Source organism: Hyperoodon ampullatus (genome assembly GCF_949752795.1).
Source record: "Hyperoodon ampullatus genome assembly, chromosome: X".
Classification (NCBI taxonomy): domain Eukaryota; kingdom Metazoa; phylum Chordata; class Mammalia; order Artiodactyla; family Ziphiidae; genus Hyperoodon; species Hyperoodon ampullatus.
Genome location: NC_136913.1, coordinates 60,132,375 through 60,159,897, shown reverse-complemented (window position 1 = coordinate 60,159,897; position 27,523 = coordinate 60,132,375). Strand labels below are relative to the sequence as shown.

The 27,523-nt window shown below is 37.0% G+C and overlaps 1 protein-coding gene across 1 annotated transcript in view; it reads left to right on the top strand.

Annotated features, from left to right (window-relative positions):
• TEX11 (testis expressed 11) overlaps positions 1 to 27,523 on the top strand; it is a gene marked incomplete at both ends in the record, with an annotated part of 339,675 nt that overhangs the window by 70,709 nt on the left and 241,443 nt on the right. The window contains one exon of the mRNA XM_079728048.1: positions 19,010 to 19,095. Within this exon, the coding sequence (XP_079584174.1) occupies positions 19,010 to 19,095 (86 nt within the window). The remainder of the gene's footprint in view (positions 1 to 19,009; positions 19,096 to 27,523) is intronic.

Genomic DNA, 27,523 nt, shown 5'->3' with positions numbered 1-27,523 from the left:
TTTGTTTATATACATATATATTTATATATAATATATACATATGTAATATGTACACACATTTCTACCCATATCTATCTATCTATCTATCTATCTATCTAATCTACTGAAAGCCATGATACTTTCAATTCTAGTCCAACACCGAAGTATTCATCTTAGTGTTCTTCCTTTCTATATTTCTAATTCTCTTCTCCAGTAATGAGGAACCTGGCTTCTATTAGCCTTAATATATTTGCTTATTTAATCAGTCCCTCTGTATGTAACCAGTCTCCCATCCCCTCTGCCAGCCTCTCCAGTGTGAGGGTGCCCTGCTCTCCCTGTTCATGCTCTGAATCTTTATTCTGGGTGTACATCCTCCTCGCCCTGGTCCAACACCGTATGCCTGGCCATTACTCCATGTAGATGCTCTGTTACTGGGCTCTGACTCTCTATGCTCATCCCCTGGGTGAATGAACAATACATTCTTATACTGCTAGAATCTTATCAAGGAAACCACGCAGTCCCCAGAGTCTCTCTCCCTCTGTAAAATTATAGAACTATAAAAATAAATTCCTAAAACCCTGTAAGTCAAGTGATTATGTTACAGAGAAGAGAAAGTATACACAGAAACTGGGTATGAGGCATGGCTGACTTGATGTCAACATGTCTCTATTCCTTAGAAGAGGATTTTATGAAGTTCTAAAAAACCCAAAACCAAAATACCTACTCTAAAGTAAAACTTAATTAGCTTCTATTTTAAAGTACATGTATGCCACACAGCACTTCTAGGAGCTTGATGGAAGTGTTGCGAAATCATGAGAATCATGCAAAATAATGAAATGGTTGGAAATAATTAGTTTGGTGTATAGCTTCTGTAGGTGCATAGTGAAAAAATCAATTAACTGGATTAATTGGGACATAGTGATATGTTGTTTAACTGAACTTTGTTTTGTGAGAGTTAGAAAATTCTAGCAATTTAAGCATTTATTTAAAAGTTTGCATATACTTACTTACCTTGGTAAGTAGAACATAGAGACACTTTCTTTGATATTTGAGACTCTTGTAATTACTCAAAACAAGGTTCATGATCTGTGTAGAATATTATAGAAGGGGCTACTTACTAGTGTGGCCAGTGGTAAGATACTTCACTGCTCTGAAAATCATTGTCCTCATCTGTAAAATGATTGCATGACAACAAGTTCACAAGTGTACCTTCAGTACAAAAATTCCTACTTCTTGATTTAGAGAAGCCCTGGGCCAGATCCTAGAATGTATGTGTCTATGTGTGCATTTTTAATGGCAAAAATCTCTTAACAGGTTGTTTACTTATTTAACTATTTCTCCTCAAAGTTTGAAACTTTAATCAGAATTTTATTTTCATTAGTTGATTTGTGTGTTCGACTTGCTTTTATCTTTCATTTCTATTCTTAGCTTTCTCTAGAATTTATTTTCAGTGTAGAGTTTTAATTCATTATGAAAGTTTCACTTACACAAGGAAAATGGCCAGTGGGCCTCTGGAACCCTTCGAAGTAATTAATTCAAGATTCAGCTAGATTTCATTGCTGTTCTGTAGGGGCACAAAGCTTTTAAGTGAAGTCTAGGCTGCCTGGACTTCATTACCATGATTTTATTCTCTTTTGCCTACTTAAACTTACCATTTTATAGCCAAATATTTGAAACATATGTGTAAGATTGTGTACATCTCTCCTTCCATAGTAAAATCTAATCTCATAGCACACAAATGAATTACTCCTCTGAAAGTAAAATTCAGTTTTCTGCCTGTTGTGGCTAGTGGGATATGATTGCTTTCTCTGACCCTTTCCACCCACTGCTTCGTGTATCTGGGAGAGCGTTAACTCACTTAAGGGTATCAACTTCATTACAAACTCAGAATCATTTGAGCCTTAAATATGACTTACTGGAATCTTTGTAATGGCATTTTCCATTAAATTTTAAGTGAGTTATATACTTTTTAACTAAACACCTATAGCATATGGAAAGCCTGGTCATACTTGTTCATGTTCTTGGCTGCAGTTAGGCTCTTTATGTAGCCATTAGAACATTAATGCTTCCAACAAATATTGATGTTTATTTTTAATTCAGGCTATCATCGTTATTTTTAAATGTATATGGTTTACTTTTTTTTTTTGCGGTACGCGGGCCTCTCACTGTTGTGGCCTCTCCCGTTGTGGAGCACAGGCTCCAGACACGCAGGCTCAGAGGCCATGGCTCATGGGCCCAGCTGCTCCGCAGCATGTGGGATCTTCCCAGACCGGGGCACGAACCCGTGTCCCCTGCATTGGCAGGCGGACTCTCAACCACTGTGCCACCAGGGAAGCCCTGGTTTACTTTTTATGCCTACCTTTTATGCATAATTTTACTTTTTTATCAGTGTATATATGTACATAGTTTAAAGAGAAAAATAATTCTACAATTCATGTTTCAAAATTACCTGTCCCACACCCCTCTTCTTTTAGTACCTTTAAAATGTTATGCTACCATCACTTCTATCTAGTTACAAAACATTTTTAGCACCCCAAAGTAAAATCCCATACTGTTGGAAACACCAATCTGCTTTCTATATCTATTGATTTAATTTGTGACTGAATGATATTTCATTGTATGGATATACCACAGTTTCTTTATCCATCATTGGTTGATGGACATCTGAGTTGTTTCCACCTTTTGACTATTGTGAATATTGCAGTTATGAACATTTGAGTACAAGTATTTGAGTACCTGTTTTCAATTTTTTTAGATATATACCTAGGACTGGAATTGCTGGGTCATGTGATAATTCTGTGTTCAACTTTTTGATGAAGTGTCAAATTGTTTTCCACATTGGCTATATATACCACTTTACATTACCATCAACAATGTATGAGGGTTCCAGTTTCTTCATTTCTTCACCAATGCTTCTTATTTTCCGACTTTTAAAATTAAAGCCATCGTAGTGCGTGTGAAGTGGTATCTTGATTTGCATTTCCTTAATGACGTAATGTTGAACATCTTTTCATGTGCTTGTACAAATGTTCACCATTTGTATGGCCATTTTCTGTTCTTTTCAGGAATGTGCGTTCAAGTCTTCTGTGCATTAAAAATTTTTTTTTTAATTAAAATATTTTTGACTGCACCGCATAGCTTGCAGGATCTTAGTTCCCCGACCAGGGATTAAACCTGTGACCCCTGCAATGGAAGCGTGGAGTCCTAACCACTGGACTGCCAGGGAATTACCATTTGCCCATTTTTAAATTGGATTATCTTTTGGTGACTAAGTTGTAGTATTTTGGCTACTACACCTGTGTCAGATATATCATATGATTTGCAGATATTTTCTGTATACTCTGTGTTGTATATTCATTCTCTTGATAGTATCCTTTCATGTACAAAAGTTTTAAATTTTTTTTAATGCTTTTCTTTTTTAAAAATTTATTTATTTAATTTATTTAGTTTTGGCTGCATTGGGTCTTCGTTGCTGTGCGTGGGCTTTCTCTCGTTGGGGAGAGTGGGGGCTACTCTTGGTTGCGGTGCACAGGCTTCTCATTGTGGTGGCTTCTCTTGTTGCATAGCACGGGCTTTAGAGCGCAGGCTCAGTAGTTGTGGTGCATGGGCTTAGTTGCTCTGTGGCATGTGGGATCTTCCCAGACCAGGGCTGAAACCCGTGTCCCCTGCATTGGCAGGCAGATTCTTAACCACTGCGCCACCAGGGAAGCTCCAAAAGTTTTAAATTTTGATGAAATCCAACTTATTCACTTTTTCTTCTGTTGCTTGTGCTTTGGGGTGTCAGATCTAAGATTCCACTGCCAAATCCAAGGTTATGATAATTTACCCATGTGTTTTCTTCTAAGATTTTTTAATAGTTTTAGCAGTTAAAATGATAAGAATCTTTGACTCATTTTGACTTAATTTTTGTATATGGTGTTAGGTAGGGGTCCAAATTCATGTAGAAATTCCAGTTTATCATTTGTTGAAGAGAGTATTTTTTCTCTTAATTGGTTTTGGCACTTTTGTCAAAAATCAGTTGACCTTAGATGTCAGAGTTTATTTCTGTGTTCTCAGTTCTATTCCATTGGTCTGTATGTCTTTTCATTATGCCAGTACCATACTGGTGTTTTAAAATTTTTTAATTTATTTATTTTTCAAATTTTATTTTATATTGAAATACAGTTGATTTACAATATAGTGTTAGTTTTAGGTGTGCAGCAAAGTGAATCAGTTATACCTATACATATATCCATTGTTTTTCAGATTCTTTTCCCATATAGGTTATTACAGAATACTGAGTAGAGTTCCCTGTGATATACAGTACCATATTGTTTCAATTGCTGTAGCTTTGTTGTACTGTACATCTGAAAGACAGATGTTTGAGACTTCCAAATTGTTTTTGTTTTTCAAGATTATTTTGGCTATTTAGGGTTCATTGCAATTCCATCTCAATTAGAGGATTGGCTTTTCTATTTTTGCAAAAAAAGGCTGTTGGGATTTCGATAGGGATTCCATTGAATCTGTAGATCACTTTGGGGAGTATTGCCATCTTAAACAATGTTAATTTTCCCATTCCATGAACATGGGATGTCCTCACATTTATTTATGTTTTCTTTAGTTTCTTTCAGCAATATTTTATAGTTTTCAATGTGCAAGTCTCGTACCTTCTTGATTAAATTTATTCCTAAGTATTTTAATCTTCTTGATGGTGTCGTAAATGGAATTGCTTTCTTACTTTCCTTTTCAAGTTGTTCATTACTAACATATAGAAATATAACTGATTTTTGTGTGTTGATTTTGTATCCTGCAACTGTGCTAAATTCACTTATTCGTTCTAGTAAGAATGTGTGTGTGTGTGCACTTTAACTTGTGTGTATTCCTCAGGATTTTCTACATTTGAGATCATGTCATATGTGAATAGAGATAATTTTACTTCTTCCTTTCCAATCTGGAGGCCTTTTATTTGTTTTCCTTGTCTAATTCCTCCAGTTAGAACTTCCAGTACAATGTTGAATGAAGTGGTGAAGGCAGGCATCCTCGTTCTTCATCTTAAGGGGAAAGTTTTCAGTCTTTTATCATTGAGTATTATGTTAGCTGAGGGTTTTTCACAAATGCACTTTATTAGATGGATGAAGTTCTCTTTTATTTCTAGTTTGTTTAGAGTTTTTTTTTCATTAAAGAGTGTTGGGTTATTGTTAAATGCATTTTTTTGCATCAGTTGAGCTATCACGTGTTTTTTTTCTTTCTTCATCCTATTAATGTGGTGTGGTACATTGTATTTTCTTATGTTGGACCACCTTTGTATTCCTGGGATAAATTCCACTTGGACATGATATATAAATTAATCCTTTTTGTGTATTCCAGGATTCTGTTAGCTAGTACAGTAAGTCCCCTACATATGAACCTTCAAGTTTAGAACTTTCAAAGATGTAAACGTGTGTTTGCATGTCCAGTCATGTAAGTTAGTTCACGTGTCTGGTGTACATTGTCACGTGCATGCGTCCTCTACAAGTGGTTGTGCTTTTTTGTACTTTAGTGTACATTACTGTATAGAGTATAGTAGTGCAGTAACTTTATTTCAAGCCCAGGATGTCTGGAAGCAAGCGTAAAAGCAGCGGTGATGTAGCTGGTACTGCAAAGAAGCGCCAAACGATAATGATGGAAACAAAAGTGAAAATAATTGAGAGAGTGGAGCGAGGCGAAAAGATGGTAGATGTCGCTTGTTCTTATAACATGAGTCATTCAACCATCGGCATGATTCTAGAGAACAAGGACAAGATCATGGAACGTGTGAGGTCTGCTGTGCCAATGATGTCGACAATAATATCGAAGAAGTGTGGAAAAGTGATGGAGGAGATGGAGAAACTTCTCAGTGTGTGGATGCAGGATCAGCATCAGCGTCGAGTCCTGCTCAGCTTAATGCTGATTCAAGAGAAAGCTAAAAGCCTTTAAGAGAAACCTAAAAGAGTTGAGAAAGAAACATAGCGAAGAATCAGAGGGAGCATCTTTTAACACCAGCCATGGGTGGTTTCATCGGTTCAAGGCTAGAGCCAACCTTCACAACGTAAAAGTAAGTGGTGAGGCAGCGAGTGCAGATATGGTAGCTGCCTGGGAATTTCCTGAAACGCTTTGAGAAATTATTGATGAAGGCACGTATTTACCTGAGCAGGTTTTTAATGTGGATGAGATAGGACTGTACTGGAAGAGGATGCCAGACCAAAGTTACATCAGTAAGAAAGAAAAGTTGGTGCCCAGCTGTAAAGCAGCAAAATAGGCTAACTCTGTTGTTTGTTGGCAAGGCTTCTGGCAATCTGAAGATGAAGCCTCCCTTAGTTTATCATTCAGAGAACCCAAGAGCCCTTAAAAGCATAGCCAAGGGCTCTCTTCCCGTTGTGTGGAAGAGTAACCCCAAAGCCTGATTACACAGGCCATTTTCCAGGACTGGTTTTTCCACCACTTTATCCCGGAGGTAGAGAAATATTGCTTGGAGAAGGACATCCCATTCAACATTCTTTTGCTGCTCGACAGTGCTCCAGGCCATCCCCCATTCATGGATGACATTCATCCCAACGTCAGAGTAGTGCATCTGCCACCAAATACTACTGAATACATTGCTCATCCAGCCTATGGACCAGGGATTTATAGCGACTTTCAAGAAATGTTATTTACGTCACACTTTTCATCAGACAGTAAAGGTTAGTGACGAATCAGGAACAACCTTGCAGCAATTTTGGAAGGATCATAATATCTACAAGGCCATAAAAAACATTGACTTTGCTTTGTGTGAGGTTATAGCTGTCACCATGAATGGGGTTTGGAAGAACCTTTGGCCACAGTTTGTTCATGATTTTTGTGGATTTGAGAAGGTGGATGAGGAGTCCAAAGAGGTCTTCAGCAACTTAGTGACCCTCAGCGAGAAGCTGGAGCTACATATGCAAGAGGATGACTTCACTGAACTCCTTGCTGTGCAACACGAGGAGCTTACTAATGAAGACCTGATGGAATTGGCGGCCCAGAGAAAGGACAAAGAGAGACAAGAGGAAGAAGTAACTGAAGAACTGAAGAGATTCACGATGCAGGAAATGGCAGCGGATTTTCTTTATTTGAGGAGGCACTGTTAGTTTTTGAGGCATAGGACCAAATGTAGAACAGTACTCGAAGGTTGCAGCAGCCATTCAGAATGCAATCCAGTGGTAAGGTGTCACCTATGACGAGAAAAAAAGAGCTACTACCCAGACGTCACTGGACCATTTTTTCAAGAGAGTAGACAGAATTGAATCCAGCAAGGAACCAGAACCTGTGCCACCAACGTCAGGCATGAGTGAAATTGCAGCTTGCCCTCCGTCACTTATTGCTGTTGATCCTTCAGCTCTACCATCTCTCGCCTCCTCTCCTGTTCACTTGATGCCAACCCCTGTATGCCAGCTGTTGTACTACTCTACTTTTCAAGGTACTGTACTGTAAGATTAAATTTTTTTCTGTGTGTGTTTTTATGCATTATTTGTGTAAAAAAGACAGTATGGTACTGGCACAAAAACAGAAAGATAGATCAATGGAACAGGATAGAAAGCCCAGAGATAAACCCACGGACATATGGTCACCTTATCTTTGATAAAGGAGGCAAGAATGTACAGTGGAGAAAGGACAGTCTCTTCAATAAGTGGTGCTGGGAAAACTGGACAGGGACATGTAAAAGTATGAGATTAGATCACTCCCTAACACCATACACAAAAATAAGCTCAAAATGGGTTAAAGACCTAAATGTAAGGCCAGACACTATCAAACTCTTAGAAGAAAACATAGGCAGAACACTCTATGACATAAATCACAGCAAGATCCTTTTTGACCCACCTCCTAGAGAAATGGAAATAAAGACAAAAATAAACACATGGGACCTAATGATACTTAAAAGCTTTTGCACAGCAAAGGAAACCATAAACAAGACCAAGAGACAACCCTCAGAATGGGAGAAAATATTTGCAAATGAAGCAACTGACAAAGGATTAATCTCCAAAATTTATAAGCAGCTCATGCAGCTCAATAACAAAAAAACAAACAACCCAATCCAAAAATGGGCAGAAGACCTAAATAGACATTTCTCCACAGAAGATATACAGACTGCCAACAAACACATGAAAGGATGCTCAACATCTTTACTCATTAGAGAAATGCAAATCAAAACTACAATGAGATATCATCTCACACCAGTCAGAATGGCCATCATCAAAAAATCTAGAAACAATAAATGCTGGAGAGGGTGTGGAAAAAAGGGAACACTCTTGCACTGCTGGTGGGAATGTGAATTGGTACAGCCACTATGGAGAACGGTATGGAGGTTCCTTAAAAAACTAAAAATAGAGCTACCATACAACCCAGCAATCCCACTACTGGGCATATACCCTGAGAAAACCATAATTCAAAAAGAGACATGTACCAAAATGTTCATAGCAGCCCTATTTACAATAGCCCGGAGCTGGAAACAACCTAAGTGTCCATCATCGGATGAATGGGTAAAGAAGATGTGGCACATATATACAATGGAATATTACTCAGCCATAAAAAGAAATGAAATTGAACTATTTGTAATGAGGTGGATGGACATAGAGTCTGTCATACAGAGTGAAGTAAGTCAGAAAGAGAAAGACATACTGTATGCTGACACATATATATGGAATTTAAGAAAAAAAATGTCATGAAGAACATAGGGGTAAGACAGGAATAAAGACACAGACCTACTAGAGAATGGACTTGAGGATATGGGGAGGGGGAAGGGTAAGCTGTGACAAAGTGAAAGAGTGGCATGGACATATATACACTACCAAACGTAAGGTAGATAGCTAGTGGGAAGCAGCCGCATAGCACAGGGAGATCAGCTCAGTGCTTTGTGACCACCTGGAGGGGTGGGAGGGAGACGCAAAAGGGAGGGGATATGGGAACATATGTATATGTATAACTGATTAAATTTGTTATAAAGCAAAAAATAAAAAATTTTTAAAAAAAAGTATTATAAACCTATTACAGTAGAGTACTGTATATCCGATTGTGTTAGTTGGCTAACTTTGTTGGACTTATGAACAAATTAGACTCATGAATATGCTGTCAGAATGGAACTTGTTCGTATGTAGGGGATTTACTGTATTTTGTTGAAGATTTTGCATCTATATTCATAAAGGACATTGTGGTTTTCTTATTTTGTGATATCTTTATCTGGCTTTGGGATCAGGGCAATGTTGGCTTCATGGCATGAGTTAGGAAGGATTCCCTCATATTCTATTTTTTGGAAGAGTTTTAGAAAGATTGGTGTTAAATCTTCTTTAATTGATTGATAAAATTCACCAGGGAATCCATTTGGTCCAGAACTTTTTTCAGAGGAGTTTTTGATTCCTGATTCAATCTCCTGTCATAAATCTTTTCAGATTTTCTATTTCTTCTTGAGTCAGTTTTGGTAGTTTATGTGTTTCTAGGAGTTGTCCATCTAGGTTATCTTACTTCTTGGCATACTATGTTCATGGTAATTTCTTATAATCCTTTTTATTTCTGTAAGGTCCATAGAAATATTCCCACTTTCATTTATGATTTTAGTAATTCTTTTTAGAAACTTCTTTTTTGTTAGTCTAACTAAAGGTTTGTCAGTTTTATTGATCTTTCAAATGACAAACTTTTGGTTTGATTAATTCTATTGATTTTCTTTTCTCTGTTTTATTTATCTCTAATTTTTATTATTTTCTTCCTTCTGCTAGCTTTTGGTTTAGTTTGCTCTTCTTTTCCTATGTGTTGATTTGAGATCTTTATTTTTAAAATTTATTTTATTGAAGTATAGTTAATTTACAATGTTGTGTTAATTTCTGCTGTAGAGCAAAGTGACTCAGTTATACTAAGTCTTTTTCATATTCTTTTCCATTATGGTTTATCACAGGATACTGAATATAGTTCCCTGTGCTATACAGTAGGACTGTTGTTTATCCATTCTATATATACTAGTTTGCATCTCCTAATTCCAAATTCCCAATCAATCCATCCCTCCCCCAACCCCCTCCCCCTTGGCAAACACAAGTCTGTTCTCTATGTCTGTGAGTCTGTTTCTGTTTCATAGATAAGTTCACTTGTGTTGTATTTTAGATTCTGCATATAAGTGATATCATATGGTGTTTGTCTTTCTCTTTCTGACTTCACTTAGTATGATAATCTCTAGGTCCATCCATGTTTTTGCAAATGGCATTATTTCATTCTTTTTTGTGGCTGAGTAATTAATATTCCTTTATATATATACCACATCTTCTTTATCCATTCATCTTTTGATGGACATTTAGGTTGTTTCCATCTCTTGGCTATTGTGAATAGTGCTGTGAACATAGGGCTTCATGTATCTTTTTTGAATTATAGTTTTGTAAGATCTTTTTTTTAATGTAGGTGTATATAGCTATAAATTTCCTTCTGAGCATTGCCTTTGCTGAATCCCATAAGTTTTAGTATGTAGTGTTTTCATTTGCATTCATCTCTACATATTTTCTAATTTCATTTGTGATTTCTTCTTTGACCCATTGGTTGTTTAAGAGTCTGTTGTTTAATTTCCACATATTTTTGAATTTTCCAGTTTTCAAGTTTTATTCCATTGTGGTAGGAAAAGATGCTTTGTATGATTTCAGTGTTGTAAAATTTATTGAGACTTGTGGCATAGCATATGGTCTATCCTGGAGAATGTTCCATGCGTACCTGAGGAGAATGAGTATTGTGTTGGTTTGGGGTTGAGTGTTGTGTATATGTTTATTAAGTCTAGGTGGTTTATAGTAAGGTTCAAGTCTTCTGTTTCCTTTTTGATCTTTTGTCTGGCTTTGTACATGATTGAAGGTGAGGTGTTGATATCTCCAACTGTAATTGTAGAACTGTTTGTCCTTTCACTTGTGTCAGTTTTAGCTGCATATATTTTAGGGGTCTGTTGTTAGGTGTATATATGTTTATAATTGTTATATTTTCTTGATAAATTTACCCTTTTATCAATATGTAATGTTCTTTGTCTTTTGTAACAATTTTTGACTTAAAGTCTATTTTGTCTGATATTAGTATAGGCACTCAGCTCTCTTTTGGTTCCTATTTGCTTAGAATATTTTTTTTTCATGTTTTTACTTTCAATCTATTTTTGTCTTTGGATGTAAACTGAGATTTTGTAACCAGCATATAGTTTGATCATGGTGTGTTTAAAAAAAATTTAGCCAATCTGCCAATCTCTGCCTTTTAATTGGAGAGTTAAATTACATGTAATTACTGATAAGAAAGGACTTCTGCCATTTTCCTGTTTGTTTTCTATATACCTATATATGTGCCTTATATCTTTTTGTTCCTCATTCCCTCCACTACTACCTTCTTTTTTGTTTAATTGCTTTTATCTAGTATTCCATTTTGATTTCCTTCTCATACCTTTTTCACCATATGTTTCAGTTACTTTCTTACTGGTTATTCTGAAAAATATAATTAATGTCGTGAACTTGTAAGAATCCAATTTGAATCAATACCTATTAGCTTCAATATTATACAAAAAAGTCTGCTGCTATACATCTCCATTTATGAATTACATATTTGTATATTATGTGCCCATTAGCATAGACTTATACTTATTTTTATTTTATTTTATTTTATTTTATTATTATTTTTTTGCGGCACGCGGGCCTCTCACTGTTGTGCCCTCTCCCATTGCGGAGCACAGGCCCTGGACGTGCAGGTTCAGCGGCCATGGCTCACGGGCCTAGCTGCTCCACGGCATGTGGGATCTTCCCAGACTGGGGCACAAACCCGCGTCCCCTGCATTGGCAGGTGGACTCTCAACCACTGCGCCACCAGGGGAGCCCTATACTTATTTTTAAATGTACTTTTCCTTTAAATCGTATAGAAAAAAAAAGAGGAGTTATGAACCAAAAATACAATAATTCTGACTTTTATATTTACCTAGTTACCTTTACCCTTATTTGTATTTCTTTGCATTACTACCTAGCATACTTTTATTTCAGCCTGAAAATTTCTGTTTAGCATTGTAGAACAGGTCTACTAGAGACAAACTCTCTCAACTTTTGTGTATATGAGAATGTCTTAATTTCTCCTTCATTTCTGAAGGGATAGTTTTGCCACACAGAGAACTTTTGGTTGAAAGTCGTTTTTTCATCACTTTAAATATGTCATTTCACTGCATTCTGGCTTGTATGGGAAATCAGCTGAAGTTTGAGGATCCCTTGTACATGACTACCTGCATCTTGCTTGTTGCCTTCAAGATTCGTTGTCTTCTTATGGTTTGATTATAATGTGTCTCAGTGTGGATATCTTTTTTTTGTTGTTTGTTTTTAATAAATTTACTTATTTATTTATGGCTGTGTTGGGTCTTTGTTGCTGCGTGCAGGCTTTCTCTAGTTGCGGTGAGTGGGGGCTACTCTTCCTTGCGGTGCGTGGGCTTCTCATTGTGGTGGCTTCTCTTGTTGTAGAACACGGGCTCTAGGCGCAAGGGCTTCAGTAGTTGTGGCACGTGGGCTCAGTAGTTGTGGCTTGCAGGCTCTAGAGCACAGGCTCAGTAGTTGTGGTGCATGGGCTTAGTTGCTCCACGGCATGTGGCATCTTCCCGGACCAGGGCTCAAGCCCATGTCCCCTGCATTGGCAGGCGGATTCTTTTTTTTTTTTTTTTTTTGCGGTATGCGGGCCTCTCACTGTTGTGGACTCTCCCGTTGCAGAGCACAGGCTCCGGACGCGCAGGCTCAGCGGCCATGGCTCACAGGACCAGCCGCTCCGCGGCATGTGGGATCCTCCTGGACCGGGGCACGAACCCGCGTCCCCTGCATTGGCAGGTGGACTCTCAACCACTGTGCCACCAGGGAAGCCCCGGCAGGCGGATTGTTAACCACTGAGCCACCAGGGAAGTCCTGGATATCTTTGTGTTTATTCTATTTAAAGTTTGGTGAGCTTCTTAGACTTGCAGATTTGTATCTTTTTATCAGATGTGGAAGTTTGAGGCCAATATTTCTTTGAGTATTCTTTCTGCTTTTTTCTCTGTCTTCTCTCCTTCAGGGACTCTGATTTTACATACATTGTTGTTGTCTCATGGGTCTCAGGCTCTGCTCATTGTTCTTCATTCTTTTTTCTTTCTGCTCCTCAAACTGAATAATTTCTATTGATCTTACTTTCAAGTTTGTTGATTCTTCTTTCTGATCTAATCTTTTTTTGAAACCCTGTGGTGAATTCTTAATTTCAATTTTTGTACTTTCCAGCTCCAGAATTTCTTTTCTTATATATGTAATTTCTATCTCTTTATTGATATCCTCTATTTGGTAAGACATTTTTATCCTTGTTTCCTTTAGTTCTTTTTCCGTGAATTGCTTTAGCTCATTGAGCATATTTAAGACAGTTGATTTAAAGTCTTTATCTTTGGAATTCCCTGGTGATCCAGTGGTTAAGACTTGGTGCTTTCCCTGCTGGGACCTGGGTTCCATCCCCGGTTGGGGAACTAAGATCCCGCAAGCCACACAGCGTGGATAAAAAAAAAAAAGAAGTCTTTGTCTTTTATGTCCAGTATCTGTGCTTTCTTAGGGACAGTTTTCCTTCCTTCCTTCCTTCCTTCCTCCCTCCCTCCCTCCCTCCCTCCCTCCTTCCCTCCCTCCCTCTCTCCCTTTCTTCCTCCCTCCCTCCCTTCCTTCTTTTCTTCTTGTGAAAGGGCCATACTTTTTTGCTTCTTTGTATGTCTTATTTTTTTGTTGTTAAAAAGTGGACATTTTCAATATTATAATGTAGTAACTTTGGAAGTTAGGTTTTCCCCACTACTCAGTTTGTTGTTCTTGCTGTAGTTTGTACTTATTTGTTTAGTGACTTTTCTAAACTATTTTTTTAAGACTGTGTTCTTTGTCTCCTTTACTCTAAGTTGCAGTCAGCCTTTATCTATTTATCTATTTATTTTTTTTGGCAGCGCTGGGTCTTAGTTGCGGCACACGGACGTCTTAGTTGCAGCATGCATGCGCGATCTACTTCTCCGACCAGGGATTGAACCTGGGCCCCCTGCATTGGGAGTGTGGAATGTTACCCAGTAGACCACCAGGGAAGTCCCCACAATGAGATATTGCTTCATACTCATTAGGATGGCTAAAACAACAAAATAACAGATGTTGATGAGGATGTGGAGAAATTGGAACCCTCGTACACTTGCTGAGAATGTAAAATGATGTAGATGTTATGGAAAACAGTATGGCAGTTCCTCAGAAAATTAAAAAATAGAATTAGTGTATAATACAGCAATCCCATTCTGGGTATATGTCCAAAAGAAATGAAAGCAGGTTCTTGAAGAAATATTTGCACACCCATGTTCATTACAACATTATTCACGGTAGTTAAGAGGTGGAAGCAACACAAATGTCCACTGACAAATGAATGGATTAAAGAAGAAAGGTAGTATACACATACAGTGAAATATTATTCAGTCTTAAAAGGAAAGAAAACCTGTCAACTGCTACAACATGGGTGAGCCTTGAGAATGCTATACTAAATGAAATAAGTCAGTCACAAAAAGCCAAATATTTTATGATTTCCCTTATACGAGGTATTTAAAGTAGTCAAACTCACAGAAACAGAAAGTGGAATGGTGATTGCCAGGGGTTTAGGGAGGGGCAAATGAACGGTTAGTGTTCAATGGGTAAAGAGTTTCAGTTTTGCAAGATGAAAAAGTTCTGGAGATCTGTTGCACAACAACATGAATATAGTTAACACTACTAAATTCTACACTTAAAAATGGTTAAGATGGTACATTTTGTTACATGCTTTTTACCACAATTAAAAACTTTTCTTCTTTTACTATCATTTTACTGGGGTGTTAGGAGAGAGCAGAGGTAGTTGTGTGTGCTCAATCTGACATCTTTAACAGGAATGTGATGCTGGCTTTTTCGTTTGTTTTCTCTGCTTTTTGTTTCCTGTCTACTTTTTCCCACCTTCCTGTGGGTTAGATGAACATTTTTAGAATTACATTTTATCTATATTATTTTTGAGTTCTGTTTTTATAAGGACAGTCATGATGGATTTAGGATGCACCCTAATCCAGCATTACCTCACCTTGATTACACTGCAAAGACCGTATTTCCAAATAAGGTAAAGTTCACTGGTTCCAGATGGACATGAATTTTGGGAGGAGGGCATTATTTAACTCAGTATAGTCTTGATAACATAAGTTCTTTTACTTTATTCTTCTTCAATGTTGTTTTAGCTGTTCTGGGCCTTGTACTCTTCTGTATTCCTTATAGAGTCAGCTTGTCAAGTCTGGTGAAAAACTATTGAAATTTTGATTGAAATGGCATTTGATTTATAATTAATTTGGAGAGCATCATTGTCTTTATAATGTTGAGTCTTCTTATTAATGAATGTGATATGTCCTAATTTATATAGTCTTCTTTAATGTATTTCAACATAGTTTTAAATTTTCTGTCTAAAGTTTCAGTCAACTTGCTGTCATAAGTGATATCTTAGAGTTTACATTTTTATTTGTCATTGGTGTATAAGAATGCAGTTGCTTTTAAATGTTTATTTAATATCCAGCAACTTCTCTGAACTCTTTTATTAATTCTCATAATTTCATCTATAAAGTTTCTTGGATTGTTTGCATTTGCATGTTTTTAACATCTCTTTCTTTTGTCTCTAGCTCTGTTGCTATCTATTTCACATTATAAATTACTAGAGGACGGACATCTTTCTTTAATATGCTTTGTAGAATAAATGGACATTGAATTGCATATTGAAAGATATGAAAGGAGACTCATAGCTGGTGTTTAGGGAAAGAAAAATTTTGGTACCTTGCAGAGTTAGAGCTGATAAAGGGAAAAGCAAATGTAAAGAGAGGGGAAAGGATTGAATTAGAGGATCAAGGATATGTAACAGAAAAGTAATTATTAACTATGCCTTCGTCAGGATGGGGCTACCATCAAAGGACCTTGAAGTTCAGAGTTAAGAGTTTGTATTTTGTTTAGAAGGTGATTGAGAAAACTTACGATTTTCATTCTAAAGGTCAATGAAATTATTTAGTGTGCTTTTGATGGGCTTAAGGTTTAGACAAGACCTGAAAATCCAGGGCAAGAAATCTTATAATGAGAGGAAATGATCGGATAAAGGTTGGAGAGGAGCTAACTGTAGTGTTATTCACTTAAAAAGAATTAATGAATTAAATAAGCCAACTCTCTTATTTCTGAGACATCCTTCCTGTATCCCAAAACTAGATTAGGAATTACTTAAGGTGTTGACATGATGGCAGAAGGTAATGCTGTATTGTTTAGAGGCAGAGAAATAAAGTGTTTGGAAAATTGTATCTTAGAGCACCAGGAGAAATAACTAATGACCTATTGTTTATTATTACTGAGACATCTGAGGATTAGAGAAAGCTGAGTAAGGGAGGGATTGGAAGGTAAACGTCTTAAAGCCATTAAGGAAGAAAGGCAGGCAATTATCATTCAATTATTGTTACACAATTATAATTGAACAAAATGTAAAAATACATGATCTATAAATGTTTAAAAGACAGCAAAATCACAAAGTAAAATAGCTTGGAACTTGGAACTAAAAAAATAATAGGTTTGCTTTTTCTGAATTTTAAGAACCTAATTTATAAAGTAATTCACAGAAAATGAAATTATCTAGTTAATTAAAAATAAAAAGGGGACTTCCCCGGTGGTCCAGTGGTTAAGATTCCGTGCTCCCAATGCAGCGGACACGGGTTCAATCCCTGGTCAGGGAACTATCAATAGATCCCTCATGCCACGACTAAGAGCCCACATGCCACAACTAAAAGATCCCACATGCCGTAACTAAAGGTCCTGCACACCTCAACGAAGATCCCGCATGCTGCAGCTAAGACCCAGCACAGCCAAATAAATAAATAAATATTTTTTTAAAAGCCTCATACTGAACTCAAAAGTTAGTGATCAAACTCAATTTTAGCTGCAATATCTGAGTTTTAAAAATCATCTATATAGTCTCATCGTGTCATTGTAAATTAGGTATTCGGTTGGATCTTTTATTTCTGGGCCAGTAGATGAAGCAGTGGCTGGAGTTTCTAGAGATTCCATGAGTTCTGGTCCCATAAGTCCGTTTCTATATGACCAATATACAACAGACTTACAAATCTACCTTCTTTGTGTTTTTTTGCCACTGTGTATTACTTGCAAAATGAGATGTTACCACTCCATGGAAGGCCAGGAACGTATTTTTTTAAAGAGATATTTGTATAAATCTTAGTACTAAGTACCCCATTAGAAATGTTTCATGAGGACAGAGATTTTTGTCTGCTTTGTTCACTGATATGTCTCTAAGGCCTAAAATAGTGCCTAATAGATAAGACATGCTTAGTAAATATTTATCATTGAATGTATAAATGAATGAGTGAATGGAGCAGTACTGGTAGTTAAAAGATTTTTTTTCGGTCATTACGTTGAAAATATGCTGCAGGTCTCTTGAAAGATATCTTAGTATTTTGTAGCTTTGGTCTTATGAGTTTATTGTTTTATATTCTTTTCTCCCCTAGGAAGTAGTATTTAATGTAAGTACACTTGAAGGGATTGTGAGGGAAGAAAAAAAAAAACACTGAGGAAATTGAATAAAGACTCAGTACCTTTAAATGTTCATCAAAAGTTTTACTTTCCATTTTTCTCTGTGTAAGTTAGTTGCAAGCCTCTCTGCAGCAAGTGGGTATAAGCTGCATTATTCCAGTATAACTACATAACTGGTGTAGCCCTTTGTGAACCTGTGGGATCTGGGGCATGTAATGAGTTAAGCTTTTTCTGCTGAAATTTTTCTGCTGAAATGTCGAGAATGCATTTAAATACTTCTGGATTCTTGCCAGACCCACATTACCAAGACTGTTCTTTATTTTAGATTCAGATATGCAGTAGGTCTGATGTGCTCAGGCATGCATATTGAACTTATACTTTCTGAATGTACTGTCCTGTAATTCAAAGGGAAACTTTTTTGAAGCAAGACAGCTCTTTACACATTACTTATGAATAACTTCCCTCAGATCTTGGATTCTTAATTGAGGATCTGCTCTGTAGTCTTACTCAGGTTAAACTTATAAAGGACTCCTTTATATGGTTATAATCAGATTCTGGATAGATGGTTTCTATAAATAGTGAGGGGATATTTGGGTAAATTATTAGAATTAAGTTTTTTTTCTTTTATGCCATTTCCCAGTATTTTTTTTTTTTTTTTTTGCGGTACGCGGGCCTCTCACTGCTGTGGCCTCTCCCGCTCCGGACGCTCAGGCCCAGCGGCCATGGCTCTCCGGCCCAACTGCTCCGCGGCACGCGGGATCCTCCCGGACCGGGGCACGAACCTGCGTCCCCTGCATCGGCAGGCAGACTCCCAACCACTGCGCCACCAGGGAAGCCCCATTTCCCAGTATTTTGATGAATGAAAATTCTGTACGATATGACATTGGCACAGCAACTGAGATGCTGATTAATATGTAAGAGTATTTTCCTATGGTGTCATTCACATACTTGTTCCTACCTTCATCTCAGTGGTAATTTATGTAAAGAAAATTTTTGTTGTTATCAAGAGATCCATTAAATTAACTATTTCTAAATAACTCTTATGACTAGATAGTACTTTGGACACATTTCACGTGTTTTAAAGTTGTCTTAATTTTGAAAGGTATTCATTCATTTTTTTGCCCCCCTCAGTGGTGATTTTGTTTTCTTTGAATATACTCTTTTCTAATGCCTTTTACTGAATCTGGCAACCTACAGAGGCATTTTAGCCTGCTCTTTTGCTGGGCAATGATTAGTTTTCCCATTTCCTGTTACAAAGGACCTTTCAAGTTCTATTAGTAATGTATTGTATTACCTTTCCATAGATAACTAATGCCACACCCTGAATATTTTTTAGCTCCTCTTTATATAAATTGAGAGGTTTTGATAAGGATGAGTGGGTTATTTTGATGTACAGAACACTAAGTATGTCTTAAAGACTCTGAAATGCTGTAGATTTTTTTTAACGTTACGAGAATCATGAATCTGACATATCTTGTTTTTTTTTTTTAATATTGTAGACCGGATGTCTTCATGGTCTCTGTTATAACTTTGGAATAGAAACCTACAAGCAGAATAAATATGAAGAAAGTACTTTCTGGTTCAGGTAATATAAAAAAATAATGAATATAAATTAACGATTATTATCATAGAGTTCAGTTAATACTTACTATAGGGTACTTTGGCAGTTTAAACATTTTCTGATTTCAAAAGTCAACATGCTAAATTTAGTTACTCCTTTAACATGTATTGTTTATTATTCTTATATGTTGCCAGTTGATAGAAAAATGTATTCTATTCTTAATAACATAAAAGCATGTTCTCCTTCCATTCCTCCTTTGTATCTTCATCAAGAATATGGAAATCCTTATTTTTTGCTTTGGTATGTATTGCTGTCTGCTAACCCCAGAGTATAAGGGCAGGTGGGTAAATAGTAGGATCACCTAAAATTATTAGTCTTGAGAATCTTGGTATTTTAATATCAGTCAAGTAAGTATATATTAAGCACTTACTATATGCTTAGAACTACACTAAGATTTGTACTGTTGTGTTGAATCTGGAAATATCAGGGAATAGTGCAAAAATATAGCAACTATATGCAAGAATCCTGTGTTTCACTGAATACCTATGCCCAGTACAGGTTCTGACATAATAGTAGATACTCAGTAATTGCTAGTGAACTTCTGTGAAAAAATCTGTTTTTCTGGAGATGTCACATAAAGTGCTTTGAATTTTCTTTTCCTTTTTAATTAATTAATTAATTAATTTTTGGCTATGTTGGGTCTTCGTTGCTGCGCATGGACTTTCTCTAGTTGCAGCGAGTGGGGGCTACTCTTCGTTGCAGTGCACGGGCTTCTCATTGCAGTGGCTTCTCTTGTTGCAGAGCATGAGCTCTAGGTGTGCGGGCTTCAGTAAGTTGTGGCTCGCGGGCTCTAGAGCTCAGGCTCAGTAGTTGTGGTGCATGGGCTTAGTTGCTCTGCGGCATGTGGGATCTTCCCGGACCAGGGCTCGAACCTGTGTCCCCTGCATTGGCAGGTGGATTCTTAACCACTGCGCCACCAGGGAAGTCCCAAGTGCTTTGAATATCAGGTGATTATGGAGTAAAATATAGCAAATCAATTCCTAAATGTTTCCCTTCTCTGAGTATGGGGTTAGTTCTAGTTATTTGGAGATATTCTCTTGATTAGTCTAACTATTGTGAAAATTACATTTACCATTAATGAAATAAATAGAAATATGGTCATTAAGATTATAGTACTCATAGGCATATATATCTCTAATAAAATACTTATGCAAATAACTTGTTTTTAGAGCTCAAAGACTGATCAAACTCTGTAACGAACTATGCCTGACAGCAGGCTTATGCAGTTGTAAGAGATATACTTGTCTCAATTTAGAATGCATCATACAAGTGGAATATACCTGAAATGTTTATTATAAATCACATTTATCAATTGAATTATTAAAAATATACCAAAGGAGGTAGCTAGTTTAGCATAGGTTTACAGCAAGTTTCCTTTAAATGAACAACCTTTTTATAAAGTGAATGAGTGAGTTCTATTCCAGGATTTGGCAGTATTTGGGGGAGCAGCAATCACAAAGATTATGGCATCAACCTATCAAAAGATTAGTATGCCAAGGAGACAGGAATGGGAAGGACAAAAAAAGAAAAAACGATGCTGTGGTGCCATGGATGGCTTCTGGAAGCTTAAGACTATGGAGGTGAGCCTGTAGTTTATGCCAGAATGAACATAAACATGAATGCTCTCTAGCAACTGCTTATAAGAGTAGGCTGAGGCTTGAAGTGGCATAAATGTAGGTTATTATCATATATGCCATGGATTGTTGACCTCTTATCTGTCATCATCTTTTTTAGAAAACCTTACGGAAGGAAAATATGACAGTGATAGAGCATGACTGATACTTATATCATAAGCTAACTATATCAGATTTTTACTCTCTGTTTAGTGTCTGTATTATTAGGAACATTATTTGACCCACAGTCATATTTAGATAATAACAGATTTATAGAGCACCACTATATTTTTGACTCTTTTTGTATTCTTGTCACTAGAATGAGATTGGGGAAAACCTGAAGGACTTGAATTCTAGCTCTAGTTATTATATATTATTTTAATCTTTCTGCCAGATTATTTTTCCACATCTTTTGGGGATATAAAAATAACTAAGTGAAGTATTGTCAGATGCCTTGAAAAGGATTATATTTTAATGTATTTAAAAAGAGGCAAAAATAATTATCAACATTGTGATACCTACTTTTTAGAATTATTCTAGAGATTAAATACGATGATGCATATATTGTAGAGTGTTTAGTAACATGCTTGGGAAATAGAAACTGCTCAATATATGGCAGTAGCTGCTGCTATTGCTAGGTGATGTGTTTGCTGTTTACCGCAAATGGGCACTAATGTGGCTGCTTCACTAGTATATTCTAAAATTTATCACAGTGAAATCAAACGCAGATTACTTGTTGACTTCCCAGGTAAAAATATTATAAAGACAGACACCCACATCTTTTCATCATATACTGCCATTCTTTGGGGCAATTCTTCTTTGTGCTCTAATTATCTGTGTGTTGAGAAAACTGTTGGGAGCAGTTGGTGATACAAGCAGGAATGAATAGCTGCTAATTAAGCACCTTTCTCTGTAGGTTTTGTACTAGAAGGAGGGCATGGAAGGTGAGTGTACTTTCTACAGGCTTAACTCTTTTGAGAACAGTGGATATCTTAAGCTAAAGATTACATACAATTTGGAAATACCCATTCAGTCTAAAAGGAAAACCCTTCATTTTTTCACAAATGATAGGATACCAAAATTGCTGTAGTATATTAGAATTTTGTTGAAGTAGAAGCCTAGAACATAAAGGGTGGTAGTGGGTATTGCTTATAAAGCTCTTTTCTTTCCCTCAGTTCTTGTTAACAGATCTCAGTTTAGGACCTTGGTCAGTTTTTGTCTCCCTCTTGCCTTTTCTTTTGCTAAGAAAACTTCATAAACAGCTGCTGCTTTCCTTGATTTCTGCCACATTTTTTGGGGGGGGGGTTAAAAAATTATTTATTTTTGGCTGCTTTGGTTCTTCGTTGCTGCATGCAGGCTTTCTCTAGTTGCAGCCATCGGGGGCTACTCTTCATTGTGGTGCGCAGGCTTCTCATTGTGGTGGCTCCTCTTGTTGCGGAGCACGGGCTCTAGGCACACAGGCTTCAGTAGTTGTGGCACGCAGGCTCAGTAGTTTTGGCTTGTGGGCTCTAGAGCACAGGCTCAGTAGTTGTGGCTCACGGGCTTAGTTACTCCACGGCATGTGGCATCTTCCTGGACCCTGGATCGAACCCGTGTCCCCTGCATTGGCAGGCGAACTCTTAACCATTGCGCCACCAGGGAAGTCCCTCTGGCACACTTTTTTGATTATGTCCCCTTATTAGAGATGCCACAGATTAAGAAAGGCCGCTATAATTCTGAATGAAATTGGGAATCCTTAAGCTTACTTTACTGTTGGCGTCAAGGTACCTGCCTCAGTGTATTCAAATGACAAATTCAGTTAGGACTCCATAGAATATAACATTTCAGATCTTTGAAACGAGCTTTGGAAATATGTTTAAGAGGTTTTCTTGTTTAATAAAGTACAGTTTTTTTCTCCCCTTTTGTAATTCTTGCTATACTGAGCACCTCTGTGTACTCCTGGCAGAGGCAAGAATAAGTAGGTGGGAAGAGACTGTTGATATTGAACTCTCTTCTGCACTCTCGGGGATTTGTCAGTGGCCTCTCAGTTGCCCTGGTAGAATTTAAATTTAGTGTTTAGTCTTTTAAAGTCCTGTCTAACAATTTGGACATATATTTTGCTGAACTTGGCTTTTTAGAAAAGGTTTACAGAAATTGCGCTCTAACTAATTAGTATTCTATAAGAAGTACTGTAAACCAAACAATAGAAATGAGTCCAACTCAAAAGGCTTTGGAATTACACTGATTTACTGCAAAGACTTTGCAGATTATTTTTCCCCCAGGAGAAAAATGTCCTCATCCCCATATCTTAGTCATATTCTTTTTTTTTTAACATGATAGAATTTATTTATTTATTTATTTATAATTTATTTTTTAAAATTTATTTATTTATTTTTGGCTACATTGTGTCTTCATTGCTGCACGTGGGCTTTCTCTAGTTGCGGTGAGCGGGGACTACTCTTCCTTGCGGTGCGTAGGCTTCTCATTGCACTGGCTTCTTTTGTTGTGGAGCACGGGCTCTAGGCATGTGAGCTTCAGTAGTTGTGGCACGTGGGCTCAGTAGTTGTGGCACACGGGCTTAGTTGCTCCACGGCATGTAGGATCTTCCTGGACCAGGGCTCAAACCCGTGTCCCCTACATTGGCAGGTGGATTCTTAACCACTGCACCACCAGGAAGTCCCACCTTAATCATATTCTTTATCAAGGATGATTTTTCCTTGATTTCTAGTAGTTCTTTCTAATTCACTCCTGTGTTCCTTGGAGCTACTGGCTGGTAAACACTTGGGGAAGCTTACTTTTCCCCTTTTGCTATAAGACCTATTTTCTAATTACGGCAAATTAAATTTGGGAGAGAAGAATCAAAATGAAAGGGTAATACCCATGGATATAGTAAAAATAATGTTTAAAACTTCTTTGCTGATTGGGGACTTCCCTGGTGGTCCAGTGGTTAAGACTCTGCACTTCCAGTGCAGTGGGCGTGGGGTCGATCCCTAGTCAGGAACTGAGATCCCACGTGCCAGGCTGAGTGGCCAAATTAAAAATAAATAAATAGAATTAATTTTTTACAAACTTATTTGCTGGGCTTCCCTGGTGGCTTAGTGGTTGAGAGTCTGCCTGCCAATGCAGGGGACACGGGTTCGTGCCCTGGTCCAGGAAGATCCCACATCCCACGGAGCGGCTGGGCCTGTGAGCCATGGCCGCTGAGCCTGCGCGTGTGGAGCCTGTGCTTCGCAACGGGAGAGACCACAACAGTGAGAGGCCCGTGTACCACAAAAAACAAAAAACAAAACTTCTCTGCTGATTAAAGCAGTTATATATGCTAATTATAAAAATTTAAATGTCACAGAAAAAGTAATATGGAAAGTAAAAGTCCCCTGTAATCCCACACTCATAAATGCTCAGTATTAACATTTTACTTTTTTATTTTTTTTCAAAAATAGTTTTTAAAAGCTCTTAATATATTAAACGACAAGGAAAACATGAGAATCCTTTACATGTATTTGGAAGATTTAAGGAGTTGAGTTTTTTCAAAATGGACAGTAAATAAAGAATTAGTGAAATGAAACTGAGCCCAAGACTATACACAGGAAAATTCCTAATTGGTGACCTCTTGTTGTAGTAGAGACAGTGAGATAAATTGGGAAAATGACAGAAAACATTTGAATTGGATAGAATCCTGAAGGATTGGATAAAACCCTCAAAGTGTTTTGTAAAAAATAATCTAATATTGATCTTAATAACTGAAATTTAAATGACCCTACTGCCTTAACCTACACGTCAGAGACTAAGTGCTTATAAATTTCTGAAGAGGAGAGGCCTTTGTAGGTTACCAAAAACGAGAATATTTCTCAGCTCCTTGTGTGAGAGGCCTGGGTTGCTTTTCTCCTCTCAGCATCCAAAGAAAGCATGATTTCTTTAGTATCCTTCTGAGACCATAAGGTCTCATTTCGTATTTTCTTAAACACACACACACACACACACACACACACACACACAAACACCCTAAACTTAATGTTGCTAGATTTTTGGATGTGAATAAATAATTGGGTAAGTAGTATGTTAGAGGAGGAGTAATTTTTTAGCTCCTTTTCTAACACCATTTTACATTTCTCTAAAATGAATCTAAAGCCTGTCTTAGTTGGCAGCTAATGTGAGTTGTTTCCTTGTAGTTGGAGATAGTTTTTATGTTAGATGTAGTTCCTCAAGTGGGAAGAGAAGTGTGTCTCTTTCCTGTTCTATAAAACTTTTTGTATCTGTTATGGAATCGAAAGAGGAGAATTTAACAAAAATTATAGTGTTAGTTTCTAAATTTATAGTGGTTAGAGTTAGTAAACCCAGATTATGTAATTTCTATGACGGTTTTAAAAAATAGTTATTATGTTTACAATAAGGACAGTGTTAATGAGATATTTTTATTTATCAGTATTTAGCCTCTACTATGGTTGTATAGGAATATGTGACACCAGAGGTCTTCTAATAAGAAGGGAAACAACAAAGGAAATACACATAAATGTATTTATATGCACAAATATTAACAGTTCAATATATGATCCCAAGGGAAGTTTGTATCAGTTTTAATGCTACTTAATATTCATTGCTTTATTTTTGCTTCTGTCTCAACCTGAGACCTTGAGATTTTGACAATATTATCTGTAATCAGGCAGTGTGATCTAGGGAAAGAGCACAGAGCTAGCATTAGAAAATCTGTTACTAATCAACTCTGTGACCTTGGGTCACTCACCTAGCTACTACTGCTGTGATATAGTCATCTGAAAAATTAGTGCAACATTATTTGTGTAGGTGGCTTGTAATGAAGATAGCATAAGTAATACAATAGTACTTTGAAAAGTGAAGGGTATTATATGATCATAGACTAGGATAAAATTATTAACTGTAAAAATGATCATATAGAAGACATGTTTTAATGGAAAATGGAATGTATTAGCACCATCTTGTGGAAATATAACAAACTGTATAGTAGCAATTTTAATAAGAAGATAATTTACTATAGGTAACACTTTATAGCTGTAAGAACCCTTACAGATCATCTAGTTCAAAAATTAAGAAACTGTGTTCTGGGCTTCCCTGGTGGCGCAGTGGTTGAGAGTCCGCCTGCCGATGCAGGGGACGCGGGTTCGTGCCCCGGTCCGGGAGGATCCCGCGTGCCGCGGAGCAGCTGGGCCCGTGGGCCGTGGCCGCTGGGCCTGCGCGTCCGGAGCCTGTGCTCCGCAACGGAAGAGGCCGCAGCAGTGAGAGGCCCGCGTGCCGCAAAAAAAAAAAAAAAAAGAAAAAGAAAATGTGTTCTGTGGTACCCTTAGGTTCTGCCAGAAGAGCTTTAGAATCTCCTTTAAGAGGAGGAGACTTATTCACACTTCTCCAAGATCCCCATCTTGCTTCAGAGAAATTAGGCTTTAATCAGTTTCCTATGTAGTATGTCCTCTTAAGATTTTGTTTGAAAAAAATGATTCATCTGCTTAGAGTTTAAAAAATGATATCGATCAACTTCATCTTGTACAGATGAGGAAATGGAAATTTGGAGAGATTAAGAGATTTATACAAGGGGACATAGCTGAGGCACTAGGTATGAATAGTCTTTCTCCAAATGTCAGTAGTGATGTCACCCCTATTTGATTCCTGATTTTAGTAATTTGAGTCTTTTCTCTTCTTGGTTAGTCTAGCTAGCTAAAGTTTTGTCAATTTGTTGGATCTTTTCAAAGCACCAATTTTTGGTTTTCGTGATTTTCTCTATTGTTTTTTAAGTATTCTATTCCATTTATTTCCACTGTAATCTTTATGACTTTTTCCCTCTGTGCTTGCTTTAGGTTTAGTGTGCTGGCTTTTTTTTCCCCCTAAGATGGAAGGTTGAGATCTTTTTTAATATTGCTGTTTATGGCTAGGATATTTCCCCTAACCATTGCTTTAGTTCCATCTGATAAGTTTTGGTATGTTTTGTTTTCCTTTTCATTCAGCTCAAGGTATTTTCTAATTTCCCTTGTGATTTATTCTTTGACCTGTTGGTTATTTAGGAGTGTGTTGTTTAATTTCCAAATAACTTCTTTTTGCTCTTGACATCTAATTTATTTCCATGTAGGGAGAGAACATATTTTGTATGATTTCAATCCTGTTAAGTCAACTGAGGCTTTTTAAGGCCTAGAATATGTTCCATTCTAGAAGAATGTGTAGTCTGCTATTATCTGGTGCAGTGTGGTGTAGTTGTCTGTTAGGTTAGTAGGTTCATAGTGTTGTTCAAATCTTCTGTATCCTTTTTGATGCTCTGCCTAGTTGTAATATGCATTATTGAAAGTGGGACACTGACATCCCCAACTATGATTATTTAATTATGTACCTCTCCATTCAATATTGTTGACTTTTGCTTCATGTATTTTGGGGTTCTGTTGTTAGGTCCATATATGTTTATAATTGTTATATCTTCCTGATGGATTAGCCTTTTTTTATCATTACAAAATATCCGTCTTTATCTCTAGTAACATTTTCTTTTGTTTTGAAGTCTGTTTTGTCTGATATTAGTATAGCTACTCTAGTGCTCTTATGCTTGTTATTTACATGGTATATCTTCTTCCATTCCTTTACTTTCATCCACTTTGTTTCTTTGAATCTGAAATGTGTCTCTCATCGACAGAATATAGTTGGATCTCATTTTTTAATTTAGTCTGAAAATCCGTGCCATCTGATTGTATTGTTTAATCCATTCATATTTCATGTTAATATTTTTTTTAACTTCATTTGTTTATTTTTATACAGCAGGTTCTTATTAGTTATCTATTTTATACATATTAGTG